Raw genomic sequence first — 23,406 nt, forward strand, 5'->3', positions numbered from 1 at the left:
TTTAATTTAAAGTTAACAATCGCGTGGAAAGTATGAAGTAGTTTTGACACAGTAAAAGTAAAACAAGATTTAATAAACCAGATTGTACGTGAAGTACAATTTTATGTCGGGCTAAGGATGGGTGTGATTTTTAACCTACGTTCATGGTAACACCGGTATGTTGGTATGAGCTTCACAGACGTCACATTCTACAAGGCTTATAAACATACGACAGCAGGAATTTAGTGGGAGAGAGAGAGAGAAACAAACTTACTTTGTTGTTTGTGTTAACCTTAGAATTTTGGCACTATGGACGACGCTGTATTTATGCTTTCTGCAGTGAAGTTTGTAATTTTATGAGTTGACTCTTTGCTATCATTTTCTTTTTAATTCATTTGGACTCGAAATCCTGGTTTCGACTAGGAGTTTCTGCTACTTCTGCTGTTGCTGCAAAGATTCTCAAAGAGAATGGTGAGATTGCACTAGTGCCTGAATTATGTTATATACTACTGCAACCATATAATATTGTATATTTCGCTCTTACCTTAGTCAGATACTAATATCATTCTTTTATGAATTTTTTTAAATTTTGTTACTTTTTTTGTATTGTTTTGTTACTCAATCAACTAGTTTCTGCTTCAACAACAATTTTTGTTTCTTTTTTTCCTGAAGGGGGAACCAGACGTTTGGCCTTTGTTGCTGGATATGAGTAGGGATGACTGCAAAAGGATTCTCAGAAGACTTGGTTTGTGTTCCTAATGCTGCTATTTTGTGGCCATACCCGATGCTTTTCATTTCTTAACATTTGACATTTGTCCCTCCAGAACTTGAAGCTTACAGCAATCTAGTATCTGTGTTGCGAGCCCAAGGCAGCCTGACTGCTCAGAAGCGTCGCTTACTTCAAAATGTTGCTCAAACACTCAGTATTTCTGAGGAGAGGCACAAGGCTGAATGCAGGAGAGCAGTTAACAGTGAAAAGCTCGCAACTATAGCAAAACAGTGAGTTTCCCTATTAAAATTTCTTCAAACTTCACAATGCACAGTACTAATTTTTTTTTTTCTGGCAGTATGAGTGGCACCAACTCAGGAACAGAGTGGGCAATTGAGGGTCGCAGACTTGTCCCTCTCTTACCTCGGCTTGTGCCACAAACTGCTTTCACTGCCATTGCTGACAAGGTTGCCAATATGGCCATGACTGAAGGTGCTAAACTACCACTTCCTACACCACCTTTAAAGAAGAGGATGACATCTCGTAAGTGCAAGGACCAATTCAGTAGCTCCTAAATGCCTTTTATTGATTACATATGGAGGAATTAATTCTATTAGTGGCGTTTCCAATGCATGAGGTAACTAATTTTTTTTGTTTATGTTTTTTCCAGCACCAATTGACGAGTTTCTCCTTGAGCCTAATGTTCCAGAGGCTAGCAAAACATCTCAAGTATCTTCGGGAAGCCCCACCACTGTCCCAAATGCTGAACATTCTTCAGATAACCAACAGGGAAAGCCCACCCTCTGCTCTACTCTATCACCACAGTTTACTCCAAATAGTCCAAGCTCTCTTCAGGACTGCAGTTCTGCAATTTTCCTTTCTGATCCTGCACCTCAGCCGGCTCCCCCGTCACCGCATGATCCCACATTCCCAAGCCAGGTGAAAGAGGAAGTGGTAATAGAGCAGGCACCTGAGCCCACTGTGGCATCAGCAGTTCTGACAAACCACACACAACGTTTGATACAAGCATCAACCCAGCCAGCACCGGCAAAATCTCAAGTGGTATTACTCGTCAAAAAAGATGACAGGCCGCAGGAGGATCGCTTGTCTCGGAAACGACCCAGGTCATCCTCCCTCGATGTGACAGTCAACACACCTACATCAATGATGCCACCCCCTTTCAAGAAGGTTAGTTCTAAACTATCTTTCATGTCTCAACACACCAGTGCCGAGGTGAACAGCGTGAAGGTGTGAAAACAATTTTGGGAGTGACAACCTGTTTTCTTTCTTTGTTTTCACAGGAAATAGTGTCCCCTATATCTCCTTTGGGAGTGACTTCACCTCTGAGCCAGTTGCCTACAGCTATATCTCCTCAAACTCACAGTCATCTAGTGCAGCAGCAAACCCTCCAGGCCGCTGCCGCCGCCGCTGCCGCCGCGTCCTCCTCCACCCCAGGCCCAGTCCCAGTGACTCATGAGCAGCAGTCTCAGCCTCAACAAACTGCTCAGCTGTCGTTGCAGCAAGTCCATGCACCTCCTCCGTTGGCTCTTCCTGTGCATACCACAGCAGCAGGAACGAATCAACAGCCGCAGCCTTATCAAGCTCAGACCGTATCTCAACAGATTCAAAATTTAGCTTCAACTTTATCTCAAACCAATGCACACAACCCTACCCCTTCCACAAGAACCATCACAATTCCCTCACAAGGAACAGTGAAGTTATCATTAGCATCATCAACTCCCAACTCTGGTGCTGGTATTCCTTCTGGCACTCACAAGGTAAGATTTTAAACTTACAAGCTTCTGCATTTTTCTTTGTTATTATCCTGAATCCTTTGTAACACCTCAATCTCAATTTCTAGGTTATTATTGTATCAAGCACAACTCCAAGCATATTGCAGCGTTCCCTGAGTGTTCCTGTAGTGAAATCTCTATCAACCAGTGCTCCAAGTCAGCCCTGCACATCAACTTTAGTTCTCAACACAAATCAACAAACTCATCAAGTTATCAGTGGTAGTGCTTCCTCCACAGGAACCACTGAAACTACATCTAGTATACTCTCTCACCAAGGTCCTTTTCTTTTCTTTGTCATAGCAGTTCTTAATGATATTTTATTTCTTTACTAAATAAATATTTCTTTTCAGTGACTTCCTCAACTTTATCATCTAAAGTGCAGGGGAAACTTTTTGCTCAATCCACCCCAAAAACAAGACCTAGGGCTAATTCTATTGTCATACCTGTAACTCCAAATCAAACTAACGTAATGAATAGTGTTGGTGTCACAAGTGTTCAACTTAAATCAGCTTTACAGGCTGGTAAACAAGGTGTTCTGAAGTCTAGTGATGCTGCTGGTTTGTAACCTCATGTCTTGACTTCTATTTTCATTTACATTTACAATTTGCATTTAATGCTGTTGAATTGTCCCTCTAGGTTTGAAGATTATGCCCATATCAAATATGACCAACAGTTCAAAACTTTTGCCAAAATCAACTGGATCTGGTCCAATGTATGTTGTCAGTACACAATCTACTACAAGCTCCTCTGTTTCCATGGTTGCTAGAACTGTACCTGCGGGTAAGATTTAATTGAATAGTGATTTTGAAATGCCTCTCATGTGTTTTTGTTCCTCAAGTTTAAATTATATTTTTACCCATGGCCAGGTGGGAGAGTTATGACCATCTCCAGTAGCCTTCCAAAAGTAGCTGTCAGTACCTCCCAAGGAGGAAATGTTCTCTCTGTGACCTCAAAGCCTATGCAGACACTTCAATTCTCCCAGGCTGGTTCCGCTGTTACCTCTTCAGGTTCAGTAGCGTTGTCATCTTCAGGTGGCAAGCCTAACGTCATTGTCGTCCAGAAAGGCTCTGGTGCCTTTGGTAGAGGAGTAACTCTTTCTCATGCTGGCAAGGTAATTTGTTACTGTCAGCGTCAGCAACTAAGGAGCCTCTTTGCTGTTAAAATTGCTATTTAAATAATTTGCTTTACCTAACCATGCTTTTCTTTTTGTGCCCACAGGAGGTTGTTGGGAAAGTTCTGTTGGGTGGTAAAGCACTAACTTCCCTAAATCAAAGTCAATTTCAGACTACAGGTAATTCTGCAATGCCAGGTAGTAATTTGCAGCCTGTATCTAACCAAACTACACAGTTATCCACTTCACTGCAAACTTGCCAGAGTCCTGCAACAACAACTGCAACCACAAGAGTTGTAACAGTTCAGAAGCTACCTTCAGCTGTTGTGCAAGGTTCCACAGGCTCTGTAAGACAGCTCAACTAGTAACCATTAATTAAGTTTACCTCGTTCTAAAATTCTAACTGAGATTCTTTGGTTCCTTTTTCAGAGCAATGTAATTGTTTTGGATCTGAGTCAAGAACAGTTTAATAACTCAGCTGTCCTGAATGAAATTTTAGCTTCAAGTATTCTTCAATCAAGTAACGTCATGAGCCTGAACCAGGATGTCATTAGTGAATCAGGCAATAGTTCCGTTACTTCAGTTAAAGGGATTTTAAACTTACCCAACAATCAAACTGATATGAACACAGGTCTGTAACAGTTTCTTCTTGATTCTTATTCTCTTTCTTATAAAATAATTGAATAAACTGCATTTGGTCTGTGGGACAGGTGATGTGTGTTTCTTTGAATCAATGTAGAAATCAGTACCCAATTATTCCTTTGTTAAGTTTAGATTCATTTGGAGACAACTTTTAAATTTATTATCAGTGCATCCTATAGCAAATACTCTTGTGTCCCCGGAGAGCTGCTTTCTGTTTCATGTAAACAGTTGTTTTGCACAGGTGTCTTTTTGAATGATGGTGGGAATATTTTGGTGGAGGGCCTTAATCACTCTGTCAGTGATTCTGTTGACTTTGACTCTCATGTGGAGGATGACGCAAGTCACATAGCAAGTGCTACCTGCACACAGAATGAGAGTGCTCTAAGTTTTGTTGTGGATGATATTACTCTTGATGGTGAGCAGACTAATGACAAGTTAAACTACTACTGGCTCGTCAGCATGTTTTACTTTCTCACTACCTGCTTTAAATTGTTTGCTTTTTGCAAATTGTCTAGTGTCTCAACATTTCCTCTTGTGGTTTTTGCTTAATGCATGTGTGTATGAAATTCCATCTCTTGCAGAATGGCCATTTGACTAGTTTCTTATTTCCTTAAAAAAATTTCTTCTGATTTTTTTGTGCTAAAACTGATTACATAGGGTATCACCACATTTACTGCTTTATATAATAAGCCCAAGGTTAAGAAAATGAGTGTTCTCGAACCCAACGCCAGCCGCAGCGCCCTGAAGCAGATTGGTCGAGGAAGTCCAGTTCTCTGAGTAGATCTTGGCGTTCTCTGCCACACTTTCTTCGTGTACTGACCGACGGCTTAGCTCCTGATTGAACCTTTTCTCCACCCAACACTAGAACTTTTTTTCCCTAACTTATTTGTACTTACTCCTATCAAAAATTTAGATAAGGAAATGCCTTTTAGGAAAGAATGTGCCCCTCTTTGAAGTGATGGTTCAAAATCATTGTAGCACCACCGTAATGTAACTCTTTTCCTCATGAAATCACTCAAGGTAACTGCTTTCCTTATGAGGGCAAAGAAAATATACTTCTCAGTTTAACCAAGATTTGAAACAAAAAGAATATAAAGGGGGGGGGGAATTATGGTGCATGTACTGTGTTTGCTAGTCTTTTCTAAAATTGCTGTCTTGGGTTTTCTGTTGCAAGTTGCAATTATATCTGATATTCTAATTCCAGGTGGACAGTCATCGAATGGCAGTGCACCACAGCAGTCCAGAGGGCACACTGATATTTGTGCAACTGCTATGTCAAATGCAAATTTAAACTTCAATGATCTGCTAGATGACAACAGCATGGGTTGGTTATTTATTTTATGGTGTTTTCATAAGGTTTTTTTTCTTTTGTATATTCTCAATTATTTTTTTTACCTTATATGTAAAAATTTTGTGCTTCCATAGATGGCATTCAACCAGTATCATATGAAACCATGGAAATGGAGATGGCGCCAGGAAGTGGCAATATTTCTGAAAGCAACATTCATGGTAATACAGATGGAAATGATGGAAATTGGGATCTGAGTGGCACCTCTCAAATGACCACAGATGGTTCAGAGTACTTATGAGGTTTTGCTACTCCAAACGCTTTTAAATTGTAAAACCACTAAAATGTGTAATAAATTTTCAAATACACTGACTGATACTGCCCTACATTTTATTTCTCCTTCTCTTTCACTTTATTAATGATCTGATTGGACAAGACCCTTTAATGAGCAACGTCTGAAATCAGCCTTCTCATTGAAGACGTTCTCAAAGACTCGACGATGGCGATTCCAATGCTATTTCGGCTATTTCATTGGAGAGAGTTTCCCATAGCCTGCACCTAACTACATTAAATCTTCTGGCTGCTTTGCCACCGTTTCAAAACAAACCGGAACCGGAACTAACGGGTTAAAAAAAACAAAACACAAACGATGCTACAGCTGAATTTCTCATAAAAGAGACAGTTTGGATTTGTGTTATTTATCTTCGTCAATACTTGTCAGATCAAAATATTGCCTTGACATTTGGTTTTACTAACTTATTTGGCTGCCCAACATGTTCGGTCGGAAGGAAGAAAAGCCTAAAAAGAGACGAACTCCCCGGGAGAATTTATCTCAAGTAAGTTCCTGACTTGTTACTGAGAAGTACTGTTAACCAAGGAGTGTTTTCTTGAAGGTAAAATTATGTTTTTGAGATTTCACGACATTTCCATTTCTTTTGAGAGGATGTTTGAAGTCTCGCCGTTGAAGTGTTACATTTTTACCATATCTTCCCATCTGTTGACACTACTTCCCACATTTTAAACAAAACATAAAATGTGTGTGTGTCATGCCATTGGAATGTTCTGTGTTGTTTTTGTAGCTATGTTATTTTCATTACAGTTTGGATTTATGGATATGAATGTTGATAACATGGGAATGGATGATGATGATGGGGATGACGATGATCTAGAGGCAGAACTTGCTGCTCTGACATCGGGTTCTGCACCGAAGCCTAAGAAGGGTAATAATCACTGCCGCATTGCGTTTATTTGATGACATTCAGAACTTAAACCTTTTATTTGTGTTATAGCTCGACCTAAGCCAATACCTCAAGCAGATTTAGACAAACTCGTCAAGGAAAGTATCAAAGATGTTGATGAAGAAGATGATGATTCAGTTGACGAAAATGATCCAGATCTCTTGGTTAGTTCTATAACTTGTGTATGTTGCTTTAAGAAAAGAATTGTTGTCTATCCATTGTACTCTAAAATTTTCTGTCTTGCATATGTAGGGTGAGCTAAATGATTTGACTGGCGATAATGAAGAAGGTGATGAAGCATCTGAAGACTCCTCTGAAGAAGGGAAGCTAAGTAACCTTTTACCTCTTCTTGAAGAGAGATTGAAGATGTACCAGACTGCCGAAGCTAATGCCAAAAGTGCTGGTGAAATATCTCGAGCTCGAAGGTTGGGCCCCCTGAATATTTGTCAATGTCTTCATTGTATTATACCAAAATTATTTTTTGTTATCATTACAATAATTTTCATTTTACATTGGTCATATAGGTTTGCACGGGGATCAAAAACAATTTTAGATCAGCTGAAGTCCGTTAAAAAAGGGGGAACTGTTAAGGAGGAAGACATTCCTCCACCTGTTGCAACTCGAGCAGGAGGCAGTGCCCCTCCACCTGTTCAGGCACCTGCTACGGATGTCTCTGAACCAGAACCTGGTACAATTATCAGCTTGTATTCAATTATAATTAGACTAGATAGAGCTTTTCTTTGAAGCAGTGATTTATTTTCTTAGTTGTTCCAATGCGACCTGCCCCCCCTCCTCCTCCTCAAGAGGACCAGACTTTGGCACCTGCAGATGTTAAAACAGAGGAGTCGCCCAGTGCACCTGAAGATGGAACCAGCTCCACTCAACCTGAGAAACATGAAGAGAGTAGTGGATCCCCTTCTTTTGACCCAGAAGTTGTTGCTAAGCTTGAGGAGCGGCGCACTCAGTATCGTCAAGCTGCAGTAGCTGCCAAGAGAGCGGGAAACAAACCAGAGGCTTTGAGATTTGCTCAAATTGTAAAGGTTAGCCAGTTTCTTTATGTTACAGTCACACTTTCAAGAAGTAGAAAAGCAATTAAAAATATATGGCTTAATTTTTTATCTGCTATTGCAGCAATTTGATATTGTTATTGAGGGTGTAAAAGGAGGACAGCATGCTGACTTGAGTGAGATGCCACCACCTCCTTGGGAAGTGCAAGCTGCAGCTTCAAGTGTACCGAAACCAACTTGTGAAACAGCAGAGAATCAGGCTTCTTCTGCTCCTGAACCGTCTCCAGTTGCTCCAGAAGCTCCAGAAGCTCCTACCCCTGAAGGTAGTAGTGCAATGAGTCAAAGTATGAAATAAGTAACACTCCTTTGACAAGATTTTGTTTTTCTGTACCATTATGTGAAGATAATTTATTTTCCTGTGTTTTTCAGGTCCGTCAATTCCTAAGACTATTATGGAAGCTCTTGTTCAAAGACTTGAGCTTTACCAGAAACAAGAAGCAGCTGCCAAAGCTGATGGTAATTCTAGGAAAGAACGCCAAATGGGCCGCATAGTGAAACAGTATCAGGATGCCATCAAGCGTCACAAAGCTGGCAAGCCATTTGCTGCTGATGAATTACCTTCTCCTCCTGGTGCGTATTATAATAATTATTTTGATGTTCACCCATTGCATCGCTTATTACAATGTCATTCTTTAATCCATTATCAATTGTATTTCAAGGTTACCCACCCATTCCAATTCCTGGAGGCAGTGGATCCAGCGCTGCAGACCCCACTCCAGCCCCAGCTCCCTCAGTTACACCTCCGACTCCGGCGGCTCCAGCTAGATCAAATACACCGCCCCGTCAACCAGAGGAGCAGAAGAGCGGAGGTCAAGCTCCGCCTAGTCCCATTCCCTCAGGATCAGCGCCAAAGGCCAATGGTGAGTCTTAAGCATTTTAATGTAATAATGAAATTGAAATAAGCCTGTTTTTATGTTTGTTTCCATCAATGAATACAGTTCGCAAGTCGCCAGCCTCTCGCCAGGAGAAACAAATGGCCCTCTTGGTAGAGCGACAAAAAGATTTCAAAGTTGCCGCCATGGAAGCCAAATCTAGGGGTGAACTCAACCAGGCCAAGGAGTATCTACGACTCTCTAAAGGATTTGATAAATTAATTGAAGCAACTCAAAGTGGGCTTCCAGTAGATTTGAAGACAGTAAGTGGATTTTTTGTTCCAAATTAACAAATTTTTTTAAAAATTTACTTTTGATATTATTTCTTATTTTTAACTTTTAATTTTTCCAGCTTCCTGTTCCTCCCAAGGCTAAAGTGGAGCTTGAAGCTGATTTTGACATAATTTCCACTGAAGATTGTGTTGCTGGTACTGATGATGAAATATATGAAAAGTTGGTTCAAGATCTTCAGAAACAAGTGCAGACTTGCATGTCTACCAGAGACCATTTTAAAGCTATGGGAGATATTGCTAGTGCTAATCGGTTTGAAAATATGGCTGTACATTCAAAGAAAGATATGGATGCTGTGAAACATGCCTTCAGACGGAAAGATCCTATTCCAAAATTCCATTATGAAACAAGGAAATTCAGCATTGTCCAGTAAGAGCTCTTCCACTAGGACCAGTGTAACGCTACATCATTACTTGCTTACTCACTTACATATTTAATGTATTTCAGGTGCTGTACTGACTTGATGGATAATGATTTAGAACTTACCATTGTTCAAGGAATTAATTACAATGTTCCAAACCCTAAAGATGTGGATACATATGTTCGATTTGAACTGCCATGGCCCAGTGCTGTAAGAAAATACCTTGCAGAGATGTACAAGTACCATTTCCATTTTTCCTGATTTACCCTATTTGTGATTTCTCATTCCTTTCCTAGGAAGAGCCTCAGAAAGATAGAACAAATCTTGTTAAAGATACAAATAATCCTGTGTATGATGGTAAATTCAATTTACAAATTCAAAGGAATGTCCGAGCATGCCAGAGAATATTCAAAAGACATGGAATTAAGTGTGAAGTGTGGTCGCGAGGGTGAGTATGATTGGAATAAGAAGCTTATGTTTTGCATGAATACGCAATATTTGGTTACTCCATTGTGTGTGCACAATCTGAGAAGAGTTTAATTAATAATTACTCCCTTACTGTTTACTCTGTCCACACATATTTTTCCTTTACCTTTTTTTGATTTCTAGCCAATAGCTAATGTGAAATATAGTGTGTGCATACCTAGCTTTTAGGTATTTGTAAAAATAGTCATTCTATTTAACCTTTGTCCTCCAGAATTGTTTTAATCGGTAGTACAGAAATTATTGTTTTTCTGAGTAGACCTTGATAACAATAATAGTAAGAATCTAGAAACAATTATAGCCTCTGTTTGCAAAACTACAGCCAGACACTGTAGCCATTTAATAGAAATTGATCAGCATATCACTGAGATGGTGAAGTCTTGGGAATCATGTTCTTGTTTTGTCCTGCAATGAGCATGCAGTGGGAAATTTGAATTACTTGTGTGTGATCCTCCACCATACTTGAAACCTATACAAGTTACAAGTTAAGGTGGAATGGATAGGAGGTGAGCAAGCAAGTTGCTTGCTGTTGCTTCCAAGACTTTTGGGGCTTGTCTGTCTGGCACTTGTTCTTGTGCTATGTTCATTGAGCACCTTGGGTGAAGGGTGACATTCTCATCTTGGCTGGCCCACCACTGTACATGAACGACCGTTGTACTGGCTTGGTGACCAAACACTGCAGGCGAGATAAAAAGCTTGAAGGATCTTGCTATTATGGTTGCAGGGCATTCCTGATATCTCTCTGTTGTGGGGCTCCAAATTCAGAACCTAGGTAATGCATATGTTTGTGTCATGCATGTTTTCAGGGGACAAGGAAGTTTTGTGGTGCATCATACTAAGTTTATTTGCCTGTGGTTTCTTTGACTTTCTAGTCTTTCTTTCTTTCTTTCTTTCTTTTTGTTTTTGGCTGTTTGCAGTAGTGATCTAGTTTTGCCATGTTTCTAGGCCTGTTCTCTCTTGTTTTGGTATATACTTAAGTTTTTTGTGCTAATGAAAAATGCTAAGTTAATTGTCCCTCCTGCAAACGAAATTATAGTAAAACTAGTGTTGCTTTCTGTTTCAGTGGATTCTTCCGAAGTGATACACTAATAGGAACCGCCACCATCAAACTTCAGCCACTAGAATCAAAATGCATTATTCATGACTCTTTTGATGTAAGATATTTTTTGAAGTTTCGTTTTATTTTTTACCTTATATGTTGAATAACTGAAAATGTTTGATGCAACTTTTTCTTCTTTATTTCAGCTGATGGATGGGCGGAAGGCTGTTGGCGGCAAACTAGAAGTCAAGATTCGCCTTCGGAATCCTATTGTTTCCAATCAAGTCGAAGACGTAACTGAGAAGTGGCTTATTATTGATCGTATTTAGATACTTTTATCCCAAAAAGAAGATAATTCTATAAAGTGATAATTTTTTACTCATGTTCTTTGATTAATGCTTGAACAGCTTTTATTGATACTTGTGACTACGTAGCTGCATTCCCTCCTTTTTTTTGTCATTGACCTTATGGAATTTTATTATTGCTTCAGTAAAGTTCTCTATATTCTTGTTAATTTGTTCATATTTAAATTCTTAAGTGTACATGTGATGATCTTACAGTCAAATTGTAAGAACTTGCACTGTTGTACATCACAGAAAGCTGCTGAGTAATGTTTTGTGAAAAGGACATTATTTTAGTTGAAAATAAATAATATTGATTACATTTCATGTGCAAAATCCTTTTTTTTCCCCCCTGCTTTTTTGCTGGTTCCCTTATCTCATACCTGAAATATTAAGTTAGAATGGAGAAAAAAGAAACAAGGCAATAAACAGAGTAGTGCAGTTTCAATGTGAAAAGAAATATTTAATTTTGTCTTCATCTTCCTATTATTGCTAAGGTTAACACTAACAAGGCAAGTTCTTTAGCTGAACATAGAATTTTTTTCAAAAGGAAAAGAACTTACTACTTTAATACTATGTACATTTTCTACAAATCTCAATAGTAATTTGAGCTGCTATTTATGGCATAGGCTCTGAGAGCTATGGCCATAACTTAAATGAATTTAAACGTACTCCCCCATTTAAAGTCCCTCATTCAGAGGGTACTTAAAGCGTAAATTACTTACTTATCTTAAATTATTACTATTTTCAATTTGTAGAGACAATTCAATTCATCTATTTTCATTCAAGGCTGCGCACATTTGCATTGTCAGAAAATGACCTGATGACTTTTTTTACTAGAAGTACAATTTAAAAGCATAGAACTGAGGTATTTGCAAAAATACAAGTACAAAATGTAACAGAAATATGGAGTCACGTGTCTTGACAGTCTAGGAAAGTTGGGTTCAGCAGGACGATGAAAATACAACTCTACAACTGACGCAAGAAATTTGAGAATCCTGTTTACCTCATAAAAAGCTAGAAAGATTGGTCCAAGACCTAGCTGGAGGTCACTTTGAGAAAAATAATAGGTGCCAAGGGGCACTGTACAAAATTAAGTAGCGTTCTAGTCTTAACGGAAAAATATTCATTTTGACCATAAAATAAATGAGTCGAACCAACTACTTCAATAAACCATTAGGCCTTGCGAAGTTTCAGTTCCAAAGGGATAGTTGTGTAACCAACTTCTTACTTTGAAACAAATTAGATATGATGTCAGGACAGCAACAATTCACAAATGTTATTTTACAACTGTTTGCTTTTAAGGGAAAACAAATGAATAGTGGGTGGGCATGGTGTGCCTCTCACTACATAATATTGTGACATTCCTTCAAAGTTATTTTCTTCAAACACAAAAAGAAGAGGGACTGAGCACCCAAAAGAGGGCCCTCACCTCCTCTTGCAAGGTCCATGGTCCATCCCAGCACCAGCTGGGAGACAAACCCATCAGAACACCGCACGAGTTTGATGGCATGTACAATATCAGGACAGATTTCTTTTTTGGAAAATATCTTGGAAAGGATGGATTTTGGTAACATTTAAGGTGAAACTAATGTGGCCGCTTTCTACAGTTATGTTTTATACTTTTTACGTGTCAATTCTAAGAAGTATTTCTACTGTCTTAAACGTGTACATTGTTCTAAAAGATATGTTAGCTGACAGCGTGAGTGTACTTTTCAGCTATCTAACAGATTTCTCATACTATCTGAAAAGAAAAGGTAAACGAGTCGTCACATTATTATTTTTGGCTCGGACATTTAAGTGAAAGGTCACTTTTTTCCATATTAATGCTCGACTTCATTTGGCTGTGAAGGATCACATTCTCTGACATATTCATATTTGCAACAAAGTTGCGAAGAACTTATTTCATGTGGTCCCTTTACAGGTCGTGCACCAAGGGTGATGATCATTTTACACCTATGTTTCATAAAAAATTCATAAGCACACTGAATTTGTGTTAAGCACAATTTCTGAATTTTATTTGCTTATTTCTATGCACTAATTAGGCCCGACGACCGCAGCTTCTCGGTCAATGTTCGATGTCGTTGGAGTCACCTATGCATCTCTGCAAAAAGTTAAAAAAGTTAAAGACAAAGCACGCCCGGAAAGTGAAATTGTGCTCAATGATACTCACGTAGTTTGCTCTGTCTGAGCATCGGTTATGAGGACTAAAACCTCATCGGAAGCAGCACCGGAGCTGGGTTCATCCTGACAAGGCAGAAAAACGAAAATGGTAATGAGAACGATCCACGTGTCGCGTCGCCATGGCGTCGCTTCCCCTCCCTTCCCCGCCCTTCCCAGCCTAGACGCGCAGGGCAAGGCCTAAGGCCATTCAGTTCTCGATTCGCCTTACCGGAATGTCCGTCGACTCAAGGAAGGGGTTGGTGCTTCCCGTTGGAGGGAGGCTATCCACGTCCTGGCAGCGTGCGTTAGGGAGACAATCAACATGAGCACGAGCGCGGGTCGCACGACTGCCGTGGAGTCGGGAGATCACGGAAGACGTACCTGGGCGCCGACGTCCTCCAGGAAGGGGTTGCTGCTGGCCATGGGACCCATGCCCATGGTGGGGCTGGTGTTGAGGCTGGGCAGCTGCACGGGCCCCACGGGGCTGCTGGTGGAGAGCGCGGGGCTGGAGGTGACGCTGCCCCCCGCCGCCCCCGCCACCCCCGAGACGCCGTGGACCGCCCCTGTGGCTGCTGCCACCCCCGGCGCGGGGCATGGGGAGCAGTCTCCGCACAGCGACACACTGGGACTGGAGCCCACGCTGGGGCTCTGGAACAGCACCGGCTCGGCGAACGGGTTCCTCTCCGTGGACCCCATGGACCCCACGGACCCCATGGACCCCGCGTGCACGTGACTCCAGGCCGCATCTGCGGTGGGATAGAGATCAACAGCTCAGTCGCAGAGAAACAAAGGCACTTCTCGAGTCCTTGGAGGGCGAGCGAGTGGCGCCAGTCGGGCAGAACCGAGAGTACGCGGCACCGCGAACGCCTGCAATCGCGAGGGTAGGCAGTCCCGCCGCACAGGGCGGCCTGCGGTACAGCCTATCCCGCCGAACGCAGGCGCTCCCTCTGACTCTGAGAGACCGTCACCACGCTCGATTCGGCCGGCGGCTCCGAACTTGAACTTTCCAAAAGTGTGTTGCTGGGTGTACCTGTGATGTTCTGGGGCGGGGGCTCCAGAGGGCTCGTGGCCCGGTCGATGAGAAGCACGTCCTGGTGATGGCCGACCTGGCTGATCTGGCCGCCGCCCGCGCCGTCGTCCAGCCCGTCCTGCGCGGCGTGCAGCTGCCGTTTGGCGCAGCTCTGCGGCCCGTAGTTCCAGGAGAAGCGCTTCTGTATGGACGCGTCTCGTCCCTCCGCCTTCTGCAAGCCGAATGCCGCGACGCCAACGAGGCCGTCAAGTTAGACACATTCCGCACATCGTTGTCGTGCACTTCTCTCTCCAAGATGCGAGATACAGAGCGTCGACGCGCCCTGTTCGTTACCGATTTTAGCTCACCTTGACGTCGTCCACGGCGCCCGCGGTGTGGTAGCGCCGGTTCTCGCCGCGCGTCAGCCTCTTGGTGACGAAGGCCTGGCGCGGTCCCGTCCCCGTCCCCGCGGCGGACGACTGACCGGGCGGGGCCTCGGCGCCCTGCTGCTGCGGGGACGCCGCCCCCGCCAGGACGGGCACGTCCAGGTCCAGGGTGTCCGTGGCGGCCTGCTGGCCGGGCGGCGGGGGCGGCACCCAGGCCGAGCAGCCCGACGAGCAGGACTGCTGGCTGGGCAGGCTGGGCACCCCCACCGACGACACGTGCCTCATCTTCATGAGCGGCGGGTTCCGCGAGGCGACCAGAGCCAGCCCGCGGTGCAGCGAGCCCCGCGGGGGCGACGGCGGCGGGTAGGACGTGCCGCGGTGGCCTGCGGGCCGAAGGGGCGAAGCGCGGTCAGACAGACGCCCCAAGGTTTGAACCCAGCCAAGCCAAGCCCTTGGCCAGCCCTCGGCGGGTAGGACGTGCCGCGGTGGCCTGCGGGCCGAAGGGGCGAAGCGCGGTCAGACAGACGCCCCGAACCCAGCCAAGCCAAGCCCTTGGCCAGCCCTCGGCGGGTAGGACGTGCCGCGGTGGCCTGCGGGCCGAAGGGGCGAAGCGCGGTCAGACAGACGCCCCGAACCCAGCCAAGCCAAGCCCTTGGCCAGCCCTCGGCGGGTAGGACGTGCCGCGGTGGCCTGCGGGCCGAAGGGGCGAAGCGCGGTCAGACAGACGCCCCGAACCCAGCCAAGCCAAGCCCTTGGCCAGCCCTCGGCGGCTTACCTGGGCTCAGCGGGCCGTGGTGCTGGTGGAGCTTGCCGCTGGGCGGCACGAGCAGCAGCGAGGAGGGCGGCTGCACGCCGCCGGAGTGCGACGCGGCCAGGTTGAGGTTGGGCAGCGACTGCCCCAGCGAGGAGAAGACGGGCACCTGGATGCTCAGCGTGTTGGGGCTGGGCGACTTGCTCTGAGCCGGGCGCCGCAGACTGCGACGGCTGGTGGCACACTGGTGGTCGGCGCCGAGGGGCGGGATGCCCTCGTCCGAGCTCAGCGACGACGCGCGCAACTCGTTGTTGTCCACGCTGATGCCCCTCGAGTGCGAGACGCTGCTGAGCGACGAGGCCTCGTTCATCTCCACAGACCCGCTGCAACGCGAAGCAGCCCTTGCGAGATCAGAACCACTCCGGAAGCCTTTCCCCCCCTCCCTCTCTCCCCGGGGAACCCCAAGGGCGATACGGTTGCACTTTCATCAGGGAACGTACCTGTGCGAGTGATTGAGGCTGCTGCCGCGCGTCGACCCCCTGGGGCTGCGCTGCGGGTACAGCCCCAGCGAGTAGGAGGCGCACGAGTGCGTGTCGGCGTGCGCGTCGCCCTCCGGCGCGTCGTCCTCGTGCTGGGACAGCGTCATGGACAGCGTCATGGACAGCCCCATGGACGGCGCCGTGTCCTCGTCGTACAACGAGGACGGCTGCCGGGACTGCGACAGGGGCGGCGCGTGGTGCGGCAGTGACACGCCCGGCGTCGATCCCGCCGCCTGCTTGGCCTGCAACACGGTAAATGGAGTCACAATGTGCAGCGGGGTCGAGAGGCAAGTCTCATCGGGACGGACCCGGCAGTTACCTGGGCGTACAGGCCGCGCGCCTTGCGGATCATGTCGTTCCACGTCTTGACGACCTTGGCCTCGGGGCTGGACAGCAGGAAGGCGGTGGTGGCCACCTTGTACTCGTTGAGGTACACGCAGGCCAGCGTGGGAGGGTCCCGGGGCAGCTCCTGCACCACGAGCCGCTCCACCAGGTAGGGCGGGCGCAGCACGCGGACGCGCGCCGTCCGGGACTCGCCCTTCTTGCTCGTGGCCTTGCACACCAGCAGCATGTCCGTCATCAGGAAGCAGCGCACGTCCACCTTGGAGTTGTTGAGGTCCCTGAGGCGGAGGTCGCCCTCGTACAGCAGGTAGCGGTGCTGCGAGGACGGGCAGTCGGGCATCGGCCTGGTCAGGTCCAGGTCGCTGTACAGCCGCACGATCTTCTCCAGGTCCTCGTCCTTGGACTCCTGCAACGGCGTTGCATTTCAAGGTGCGGGAAGAAGAAAGCGGCATAGGCGGTGCCGCGGCGGCTCACTCACCACCACGTCGTAGTTCTCTATCCGGGCGATGATGGCCCGCAGCCTGTCCTGGTCCTGCCGCTCCCGCAGCCTCGAGTTGACGCTGTTGACGAAGTCGTCCACCCTCCGGATCTGCGCCGGCACAAGCATGACTGAGAGGAGGCGCTTTCAACACTACTACCAGTCTTTCATTTTCCGTCTTTCAATTCACCATGTAATCGAGGCCCTGTCGCTGCTCCTCACAGTCCGTCATCTTGTGGATGGCCTTGAGCAGCAGGGAGTACTTGGTGAGGCGCTGCATCGGCTTTACCAGGATGTCCACGAGCCGCAGCCGGTCGCAGGCGCTCTGCGTCTCACACCACTGTGAAACCAGCAACAGGAAATGAATGGCGGGCGGATGGCGGATGGCGCGCGCCCACCAGCCGGTTCCCGAATCCGCGATTCCGTGCAATGCCCTACAAGCCACTAGCTACTAGAGCTCCCCAAAGGGGCCCATCTCCGCCCATCTCGTACAAATGGCGGCACTGAGTGTGCCGTTCCTAATCGCCCGGCTCCCCTTCCTTCGGCATAAATAGGCCGGAGTCTGTCCGCGGGGATCCCCCCTCCCCCTCCCCGGGGGTACCGCCCTGCCCCCGCCGCCCCCACTGCCCCCTGCCCAGTTCCTCGTCCGGGCGCAGGCGGCGCTGGCGGCCCGGGGGGCGAGGCGCGATATGCTGCGAATACATTTGTGAGGCATTAGCAAGTCTGATGCAACACTTCTTCCGCTTTCAGCGGTCCAGGCCAGCCAAGACGCGCAGGGATCGCGGGGCCAGGGCGGCCAGGATGGGCGTTGTCTGCCTCCCCCCCCCCCCCCGCAGAAGTACCGGGCCGCGGTGGCGGGGAAACTGATTACTTCGGCGTTCATTCATATGCCAGCCGGATGCTGGCGCTTGCTGCGCGGCCGCCGCGCGTCGGATCGAAAGTGCTGCAACATTCAGTGTCGGAATCCGGCCAGCCTGACCGGAGTCTGCCGGAGTCGTACACGCCGTACTCACCGCCAGGTACACTGTGAAGAGCTCGCCCTCCGACTGCTGTCGGCAGTACTTCTGGCACTCCACCTGCTCGACGCAGTACTGCACGTAGGGCCGGAATATCTCGTCGAACTGCGATGACAAAGACAAGGTGAAGAAACGCTCAAGTTGGAAGCGGGCCGTCGACGCCGTCATGACGCCGTCGCCTCACCTTGTGGAAGCCGTCGAGCAGGTGGTGGGGGTTGAGGGGCTGCCGGGTGTCGCGCGTGGCGGCCACCAGGGGCGCCAGGTACTGCTCCCAGAAGTGCACGTTGGCCGCGTGGATGTCCACCACGTTGCTGAACAGGCGCGTCTTGTCCACGTCCGTGAGGATGCGCGCCTCCTGCAGGCTGGTGAGGCACGCCAGGAACAGCTGCGGCGGGAACGGCCCCGTTAAAACCAGCGCCTCGTTCTCGTGCCTTGCGGTGGAGTGGTGCCAGACCACATCGGCGCATCACTCCGCTCCTCCACCAATCGAGGCAATTGCCCACCTTTCCGAGTGCCCTCGACGGCCCGCCCGGGATTTCGTTGCCGCGTTGCCGCTGGAGGGGTGGGGTGGGGCGCCCGGGAGGACAGCGACAAATGGGCGGACGGGACAAGTGACGAGGCGGGGGTGGGGCCTCGGAGCGCCTTGGCGGGCCCCGGCGGGCCGTCGAGGGCCCCGGCGGGGTCGGAAGGTGGATCGGGAAGAATGCGCGAGCGCTGCCGGCTGCCTTTGGCGGAGGGCTTTGGCTCACCTCTCGGACTAACACTCTGTTTGATCACTCTCGGCCGGGAACAAATGCGGACGGTCGGGAGGAGAGGCAGAGGCGAAGCCGCGAAGCGCAAATCCCGAAGCGAAGGCTGCCCAAGGCGAAAGAGGGAGAGGGACAGCGAGGGCCTCGCAGTCAACATTCTTTTCATATTCAATGCGCACGTCATACAGCGTCGGCACGTTTGCGCCGCGCCACGCTGATAAATTATGCATTGCGGTGTCAAGTAGGAGTGTGATCCGCGAGCGGGGGCGGGGCGGGGGCGGGTTGGGGGTGGCGGCGAGTGGGGGTGGGGGCGGCGGCCGATCGGCCCCCGGAGTGCGGCCTTGCGGCCTTACTGAAGGAAGGCTTTGAGCGCCGCGTTCGGGCCGAAAACGGCGGCAGCGCCCACCATTCATTGCGCCAAGCAGATAACAGATTTTTTCCCCAAATAAAAATGGCGGCGCGGCGCCGCTTTCGCTCCGTTTCTACTCACGTCCTTGACGACGGTCAGGGTCCGGATGTAGGCGATCTCGGTGTGGAGCAGCTCCCAGATGGCGTCCTGCTGCTGCTGCAGGCGCTCCGGCAGCGCGTCGCTGCCCTCCACCAAGTCGCGCCAGTTCTTCTCCAGCTGGTGCAGCCCTGTCAAGCACGTCCGGAAAGTTACAGTCACCCCGCTGGCTCCGCAACAAGAGGCAGAAGGCCTCCCCGAATCCGCGGCTCACCCGCGAGGAAACCCTTCGCGGTTCACGGACAATTCCGGCGCCGGATTCGGATTGCAGCCGGCGATGCGCGAACCCCGAATCATGCACGCTGTTTGCTGTTCGGCACGACAAAAAAAAAAAAAAAAACGCGACGTCGCCCTGCAGCGTGGTGGCCCAGGCCGAGGCCCGACGAGGGGCGAGGGGGCCGTGTGTGGAGGAGTGGCGGGACGGGGCAACGTGACACGTACGCACGAGGCGGCCCGACAAACTGCGTGCAAATTGAATGTCAGCTGCTCCCACTGTCGCCACTGTCTCTGTCCTGTTCCCGCCTTGCTGTCTTCCACTTCCCGCCCCCCGAAGGCCGGAACAGTGTCGCGCCGGCAGCGGCCCGCGCCAAGAAATGCCCCGACTCTATTAGTCCTCAAAATTTGCCTGTGGACACTGCGAAATGAGTCCGTGCGTGCGTGTGAGTGTGTGTGTGGGGTGGAATGTACGCGCGCAGGCATGAGGAAGTTTACGGAGGCCGATGACTTTGCGTGAGCGAGTGAGCGAGGCGGGCCGGTTCCCCGCCCTTCCCGTGTAGTATTATTTGGCGGGGAATAAGTTTCGCACGCACGTGCGTGTGAGGTGAAGATGGTGAGAGACAGAGACCGAGAGAGAGAGAGTGGAGCCTCTCGAGAACAGAGAGGCCTTTGTTGGCGGCCGGGCGGGGCGGGCGGCTACCCCAGCCCTCCCTCCTAATGCTGCGCATCAGACTTCCAATTCAGCAGCCGATTCTGCCGTGCGATTCCGTAGAGTCGTTTCGTCGCGTTGGAGCGCTAGCGGCCTCTCTCGCACCCTCTCGGAACACCCTATGAGTGCGACAGAGACAGAGCGACGGTCTGCTGGGAGGCTCGCTGGAAGGGGTTTACGGCGGGGGCGGCGCGGGCACGGACAAGAGCTGGACGGCCGCGGGCGGCAAAGCTGAAGACGGCGCAGGCTGTGCCGCCCCCGCCTCCACCCCCGCCCCCGCCACGCCGCCGCACTACACGCCAAGGCGCGCTGCGGCGGGCGCGCGTCCCGAGGGGAACCACCAAAAGGAACCAGGTGCGTTCCACGGCCCACGCCAGGCGACGCCAGCGCGCAGTGATCAAGAGCGTTGATCCACCGCCCCCTCCTTAAAAACAACAAAGACAAGACAGCGAGCCGAAACTCACGTAGATCGGCGTCCGCGCCGCCGTTGGGGTCCTTGGGGATGCCGTGCTTGGTGTAGCTGTCGAGCTGCTCCGTCAGGGCCTCGATCTTGGTGTCCTGGAACAAGAACAATTACCGTCCGCCAGTAAGTCAAGTTAATGAGACCGCGCCGCCGCGGTGCCGCCAGGCTGCCTTGACAAATGACAAGGCAGGCCGCCGCGGGTGAACGGACCCAAGGCGCGGACGGCGCGGAACGAGTGGCGACCGCGGAGAAGGCCTTCGGCTGCAGACTGAGAGTCGTTTTCATCGCTCTGTCTCTCTCGCACTCACGAGGCGTTCCGCAGGGGTGCGAGAGAGACAGACCTACGAAAAGGACGACTCTCGGAATCAGTCTGCAGCGGAGCCCCGCGGGGTTAAACGCGCGGCGAAGGGTGGGCGGGCCAAGGAACTCGTTTTGACGAGACCCGGCCAGACGCCAAACAAGGACACGGCGACACCGGAGGCTGTCACTCCGACACAATGGAACGCGGGGCCCACGCACGCACACATACACACACCTACCCATTCCGCAGAGTCGATAGAACTGACGCGTCAAACTGTAATCCCATGATGAGCTGTGTGTGCGTGTGAGTGAGTGTGTGTGTGCCCTCGCTGTGAAACCTGACGCAGCAGTCAGCGGTCCCTGTCAGGTTTCCGCTCATTCGGCAGCTCAAAACGCGGATGGACGGACAGACACTCCCCCCCCCAAAAAAGGGCTTTACTCGCGGCAAGACAGGGGTGGACGGACACGCCATTATTCTAGGCAGCCTTGGAGCGGGAAGCTTTTCGTAATCAAAGAATGCCCCCAGTCTCAAGTCCGCGCGCCGCGACGCGCCGTCATCCCGTCATGCATTCTGGGCTCCCTCTACGTTTAATTTCGGCGAGACTTCCGCTCCCTCGGCTGTACTAAAAAAATTCATTTCCAACTTTTTTTTTGAAATGAGGAAACTCGTCTGCTGGACCTGAACAGATTACTTATCGACGCCCCCCTTTTTTCCCCCGCGGTGGGGGTTAAGGGCGGTGCATGCACACGCCCCGGCGCCATCGGCCTGCCATCGGCGCGCCGGCCGACCCGCTGTCATCTCCCCCCTCCACCTCCATCATTTTCCGCACAGATTGTGCTGCGGCTTCATTACGGGAATTCCGATCCTCTCTGGCCTGCACCTACACCGTTAATGCCCGGCCGAGGCGAGGCCGACGAAGCCTGCGGAGCCCGGGCCGCGAAATGAGATCCATGTTAATGCCGACCGAGCCGCGATGGACTGCACCATCTCTCCGCCCGGATCACTCTCATCCCTCCACTTTTTGCTTCTTTTTCCTGTCCCCCTCCTCCCCATCCTTTCGCACGCCACAAAAAGCGGCCCGCAGCTCAACGCCAAGTTGCGGCTTTCGGCCCACTCGGCCCACTCGGCCATGTCGCCGTATTTTCAAACTTAACAGACTAGCTGGAATCCAATTACTGTTATGAGGTTATTTTTTTTTAGAAGGAAAAAAAAAGCGCGCTGCCAGCAGGTAATTACCGTAAGGCCACTTTTTTACGGGACGTAATTGAAATAATAAAAATGGCGGCTTCCTCTTTATTTACGACACTACAGAGCGGCTCGCGTTGAGGCTCGGTCCCGGATGACCCGGGGCGCGGCGACGACGACACCCACCTTGTTGTTGCCGAAGAAGACACTCCAGCGCTGCTTGGACGCCTTCTTGCCCTGGGTCTCCAGGCCCAGGAAGTCCGGTGCTGGCGGCGCGGCCGCCGTGCAGCTGGGGTCCTCCGTGGAGGTGCTGAAGAAGCGCCTGTTGTTGCGGACGCTCTGCGGCAGGCAAGGACAGAGCCGTCACGCTTTGCCGTCCCCGTTGTAAAAGGGGAGCCAGCACACTGCAAAAACTGCAAAGCAGACTCACCCCGGACGTCTTCCGCAGCGTGGGCGGCTGCGTCGTGGCGGCCCTGGACAGCACGGCCTTGCCCGTCTTGGCATCGTGCTTGGCTGCAACACGCGAAGCACGCCGAGCACCCCGTCACATTCCCTGTCTCTCTCGACACGCCGTGAGTGCGAGAGGGCCAGAGCGACTTACCTCGGATGCGCAGCTGCTTGCCGGCGAGCAGCGAGCTCTCGGTGTGCAGGGACGTGGAGGCGAGGTCCACATTGCAGCCCTCCAGCAGCACGCACACGGCACTCAGCGCGATGCCTCGCTTCAGGCAGGGCCCGGACAGCGCCTCCCTGAACAAGGCCAAGAAGACCGTCACGCGCGGCACGCACACACGCACCCAAGGGGTACCCAACTCAAGATCATCCAATGAAATGACAATCGTACTCTCGGGGATTCAATATCACTTTCGACCATTTTTGTGAGACCACTGCTCCCAAACTATCAGCGGTCAAAGCCTTCCCGAGGCGGGGCATAACAGAGTAGGGTCTTCAGAATAGTAAGGCGTCGAGGGAGGCCTTTGACCGCAACTAAATTGGATGCAGTGACCGCTCAAAGTCAGCAAAAACGGTGATTTTCTGAAATTCATTCACTTTTTGACCATTTTTGCGAGGCCACTGCTCCCAAACTATCTGCGGTCAAAGCCTTCCCGAGGCGGGGCATGAAAGAGTAGGGTCTTCAGAATAGTAAGGCGTCGAGGGAGGCCTTTGATCGCAACTAAATTGGATGCAGTGACCGCTCAAAGTCAGCAAAAACGGTGATTTTCTGAAATTCATTCACTTTTTGACCATTTTTGCGAGGCCACTGCTCCCAAACTATCTGCGGTCAAAGCCTTCCCGAGGCGGGGCATGAAAGAGTAGGGTCTTCAGAATAGTAAGGCGTCGAGGAAGGCCCATGACCGCAACTAAATTTGACGCAGTGGCTGC

General features: G+C 49.8%; 3 protein-coding genes across 9 annotated transcripts in view; 2 read left to right on the plus strand and 1 right to left on the minus strand.

The window, feature by feature from the left end:
* The first annotated feature begins 199 nt into the window (after positions 1-199).
* Positions 200-5,898, plus strand: LOC117642869 (BRCA2-interacting transcriptional repressor EMSY). 2 transcript variants are annotated; one of them, XM_034381473.1, is made up of 15 exons: positions 200-450; positions 652-724; positions 804-978; positions 1,047-1,231; positions 1,359-1,876; positions 1,990-2,466; positions 2,550-2,757; positions 2,832-3,038; positions 3,118-3,261; positions 3,348-3,592; positions 3,700-3,939; positions 4,022-4,223; positions 4,476-4,649; positions 5,439-5,558; positions 5,660-5,898. In XM_034381473.1, exons 1-15 carry the CDS (start codon positions 448-450, stop codon positions 5,821-5,823), a joined length of 3,135 nt encoding a protein of 1,044 aa, XP_034237364.1. In that variant the 5' UTR covers positions 200-447; the 3' UTR covers positions 5,824-5,898. The 2 variants fall into 2 exon arrangements, with proteins under 2 accessions (XP_034237364.1, XP_034237365.1); XM_034381474.1 differs by lacking the exon at positions 4,476-4,649 and having other exon boundaries at positions 201-450.
* Positions 5,899-6,166: 268 nt separating this feature from the next.
* Positions 6,167-11,536, plus strand: LOC117642870 (coiled-coil and C2 domain-containing protein 1-like). Of its 3 annotated transcripts, none has more exons than XM_034381475.1 (16): positions 6,167-6,358; positions 6,622-6,742; positions 6,812-6,924; positions 7,013-7,185; positions 7,285-7,448; positions 7,526-7,800; positions 7,892-8,111; positions 8,197-8,397; positions 8,487-8,687; positions 8,766-8,962; positions 9,052-9,359; positions 9,438-9,561; positions 9,648-9,799; positions 10,559-10,606; positions 10,898-10,988; positions 11,080-11,536. In XM_034381475.1, the coding sequence occupies exons 1-16, from the start codon at positions 6,296-6,298 to the stop codon at positions 11,200-11,202; spliced, it is 2,574 nt and encodes an 857-aa protein (XP_034237366.1). In that variant the 5' UTR covers positions 6,167-6,295; the 3' UTR covers positions 11,203-11,536. The 3 variants fall into 3 exon arrangements, with proteins under 3 accessions (XP_034237366.1, XP_034237367.1, XP_034237368.1); XM_034381476.1 differs by having other exon boundaries at positions 6,296-6,358; positions 7,892-8,090; XM_034381477.1 differs by lacking the exon at positions 10,559-10,606 and having other exon boundaries at positions 6,296-6,358.
* A 568-nt stretch (positions 11,537-12,104) lies between these two features.
* Positions 12,105-23,406, minus strand: part of LOC117642868 (pleckstrin homology domain-containing family G member 5) — a 60,029-nt gene continuing 48,727 nt past the window's right edge. For 3 of the 4 annotated variants that reach the window (XM_034381472.1, XM_034381469.1, XM_034381471.1), the window contains 18 exons: positions 22,628-22,773; positions 22,457-22,539; positions 22,213-22,365; positions 20,542-20,635; positions 19,138-19,283; positions 18,083-18,283; positions 17,896-18,003; positions 17,073-17,222; positions 16,883-16,993; positions 16,382-16,810; positions 16,024-16,304; positions 15,548-15,906; positions 14,755-15,155; positions 14,408-14,618; positions 13,759-14,123; positions 13,607-13,669; positions 13,388-13,461; positions 12,105-13,318 (listed from right to left, as the gene is read on the minus strand). In XM_034381472.1, coding sequence (XP_034237363.1) covers positions 13,309-13,318; positions 13,388-13,461; positions 13,607-13,669; positions 13,759-14,123; positions 14,408-14,618; positions 14,755-15,155; positions 15,548-15,906; positions 16,024-16,304; positions 16,382-16,810; positions 16,883-16,993; positions 17,073-17,222; positions 17,896-18,003; positions 18,083-18,283; positions 19,138-19,283; positions 20,542-20,635; positions 22,213-22,365; positions 22,457-22,539; positions 22,628-22,773 — 3,385 coding nt within the window. In that variant the 3' untranslated portion in view covers positions 12,105-13,308. The remainder of the gene's footprint in view (positions 13,319-13,387; positions 13,462-13,606; positions 13,670-13,758; positions 14,124-14,407; positions 14,619-14,754; positions 15,156-15,547; positions 15,907-16,023; positions 16,305-16,381; positions 16,811-16,882; positions 16,994-17,072; positions 17,223-17,895; positions 18,004-18,082; positions 18,284-19,137; positions 19,284-20,541; positions 20,636-22,212; positions 22,366-22,456; positions 22,540-22,627; positions 22,774-23,406) is intronic. The other variant, XM_034381470.1, reaches the window with a different exon arrangement.

The sequence above is a fragment of the Thrips palmi genome, unplaced genomic scaffold, assembly GCF_012932325.1.
Source record: "Thrips palmi isolate BJ-2018 unplaced genomic scaffold, TpBJ-2018v1 HiC_scaffold_16, whole genome shotgun sequence".
Classification (NCBI taxonomy): Eukaryota; Metazoa; Arthropoda; class Insecta; order Thysanoptera; family Thripidae; genus Thrips; species Thrips palmi.

What these genes read in the sequence shown, in the direction of transcription:
- LOC117642869 (XM_034381473.1), top strand. An exon ending in TGCTAGAACTGTACCTGCGG is followed by an intron (nt 3,262 to 3,347) that starts GTAAGATTTAAT and finishes ACCCATGGCCAG; the next exon opens with GTGGGAGAGTTATGACCATC. An exon ending in CTCTTTCTCATGCTGGCAAG is followed by an intron (nt 3,593 to 3,699) that starts GTAATTTGTTAC and finishes TTGTGCCCACAG; the next exon opens with GAGGTTGTTGGGAAAGTTCT.
- LOC117642870 (XM_034381475.1), top strand. Translation starts at nt 6,296, where the DNA reads ATGTTCGGTCGGAAGGAAGAAAAGCCTAAAAAGAGACGAACTCCCCGG. An exon ending in CCCGGGAGAATTTATCTCAA is followed by an intron (nt 6,359 to 6,621) that starts GTAAGTTCCTGA and finishes TTTTCATTACAG; the next exon opens with TTTGGATTTATGGATATGAA. An exon ending in TGCACCGAAGCCTAAGAAGG is followed by an intron (nt 6,743 to 6,811) that starts GTAATAATCACT and finishes TTTGTGTTATAG; the next exon opens with CTCGACCTAAGCCAATACCT.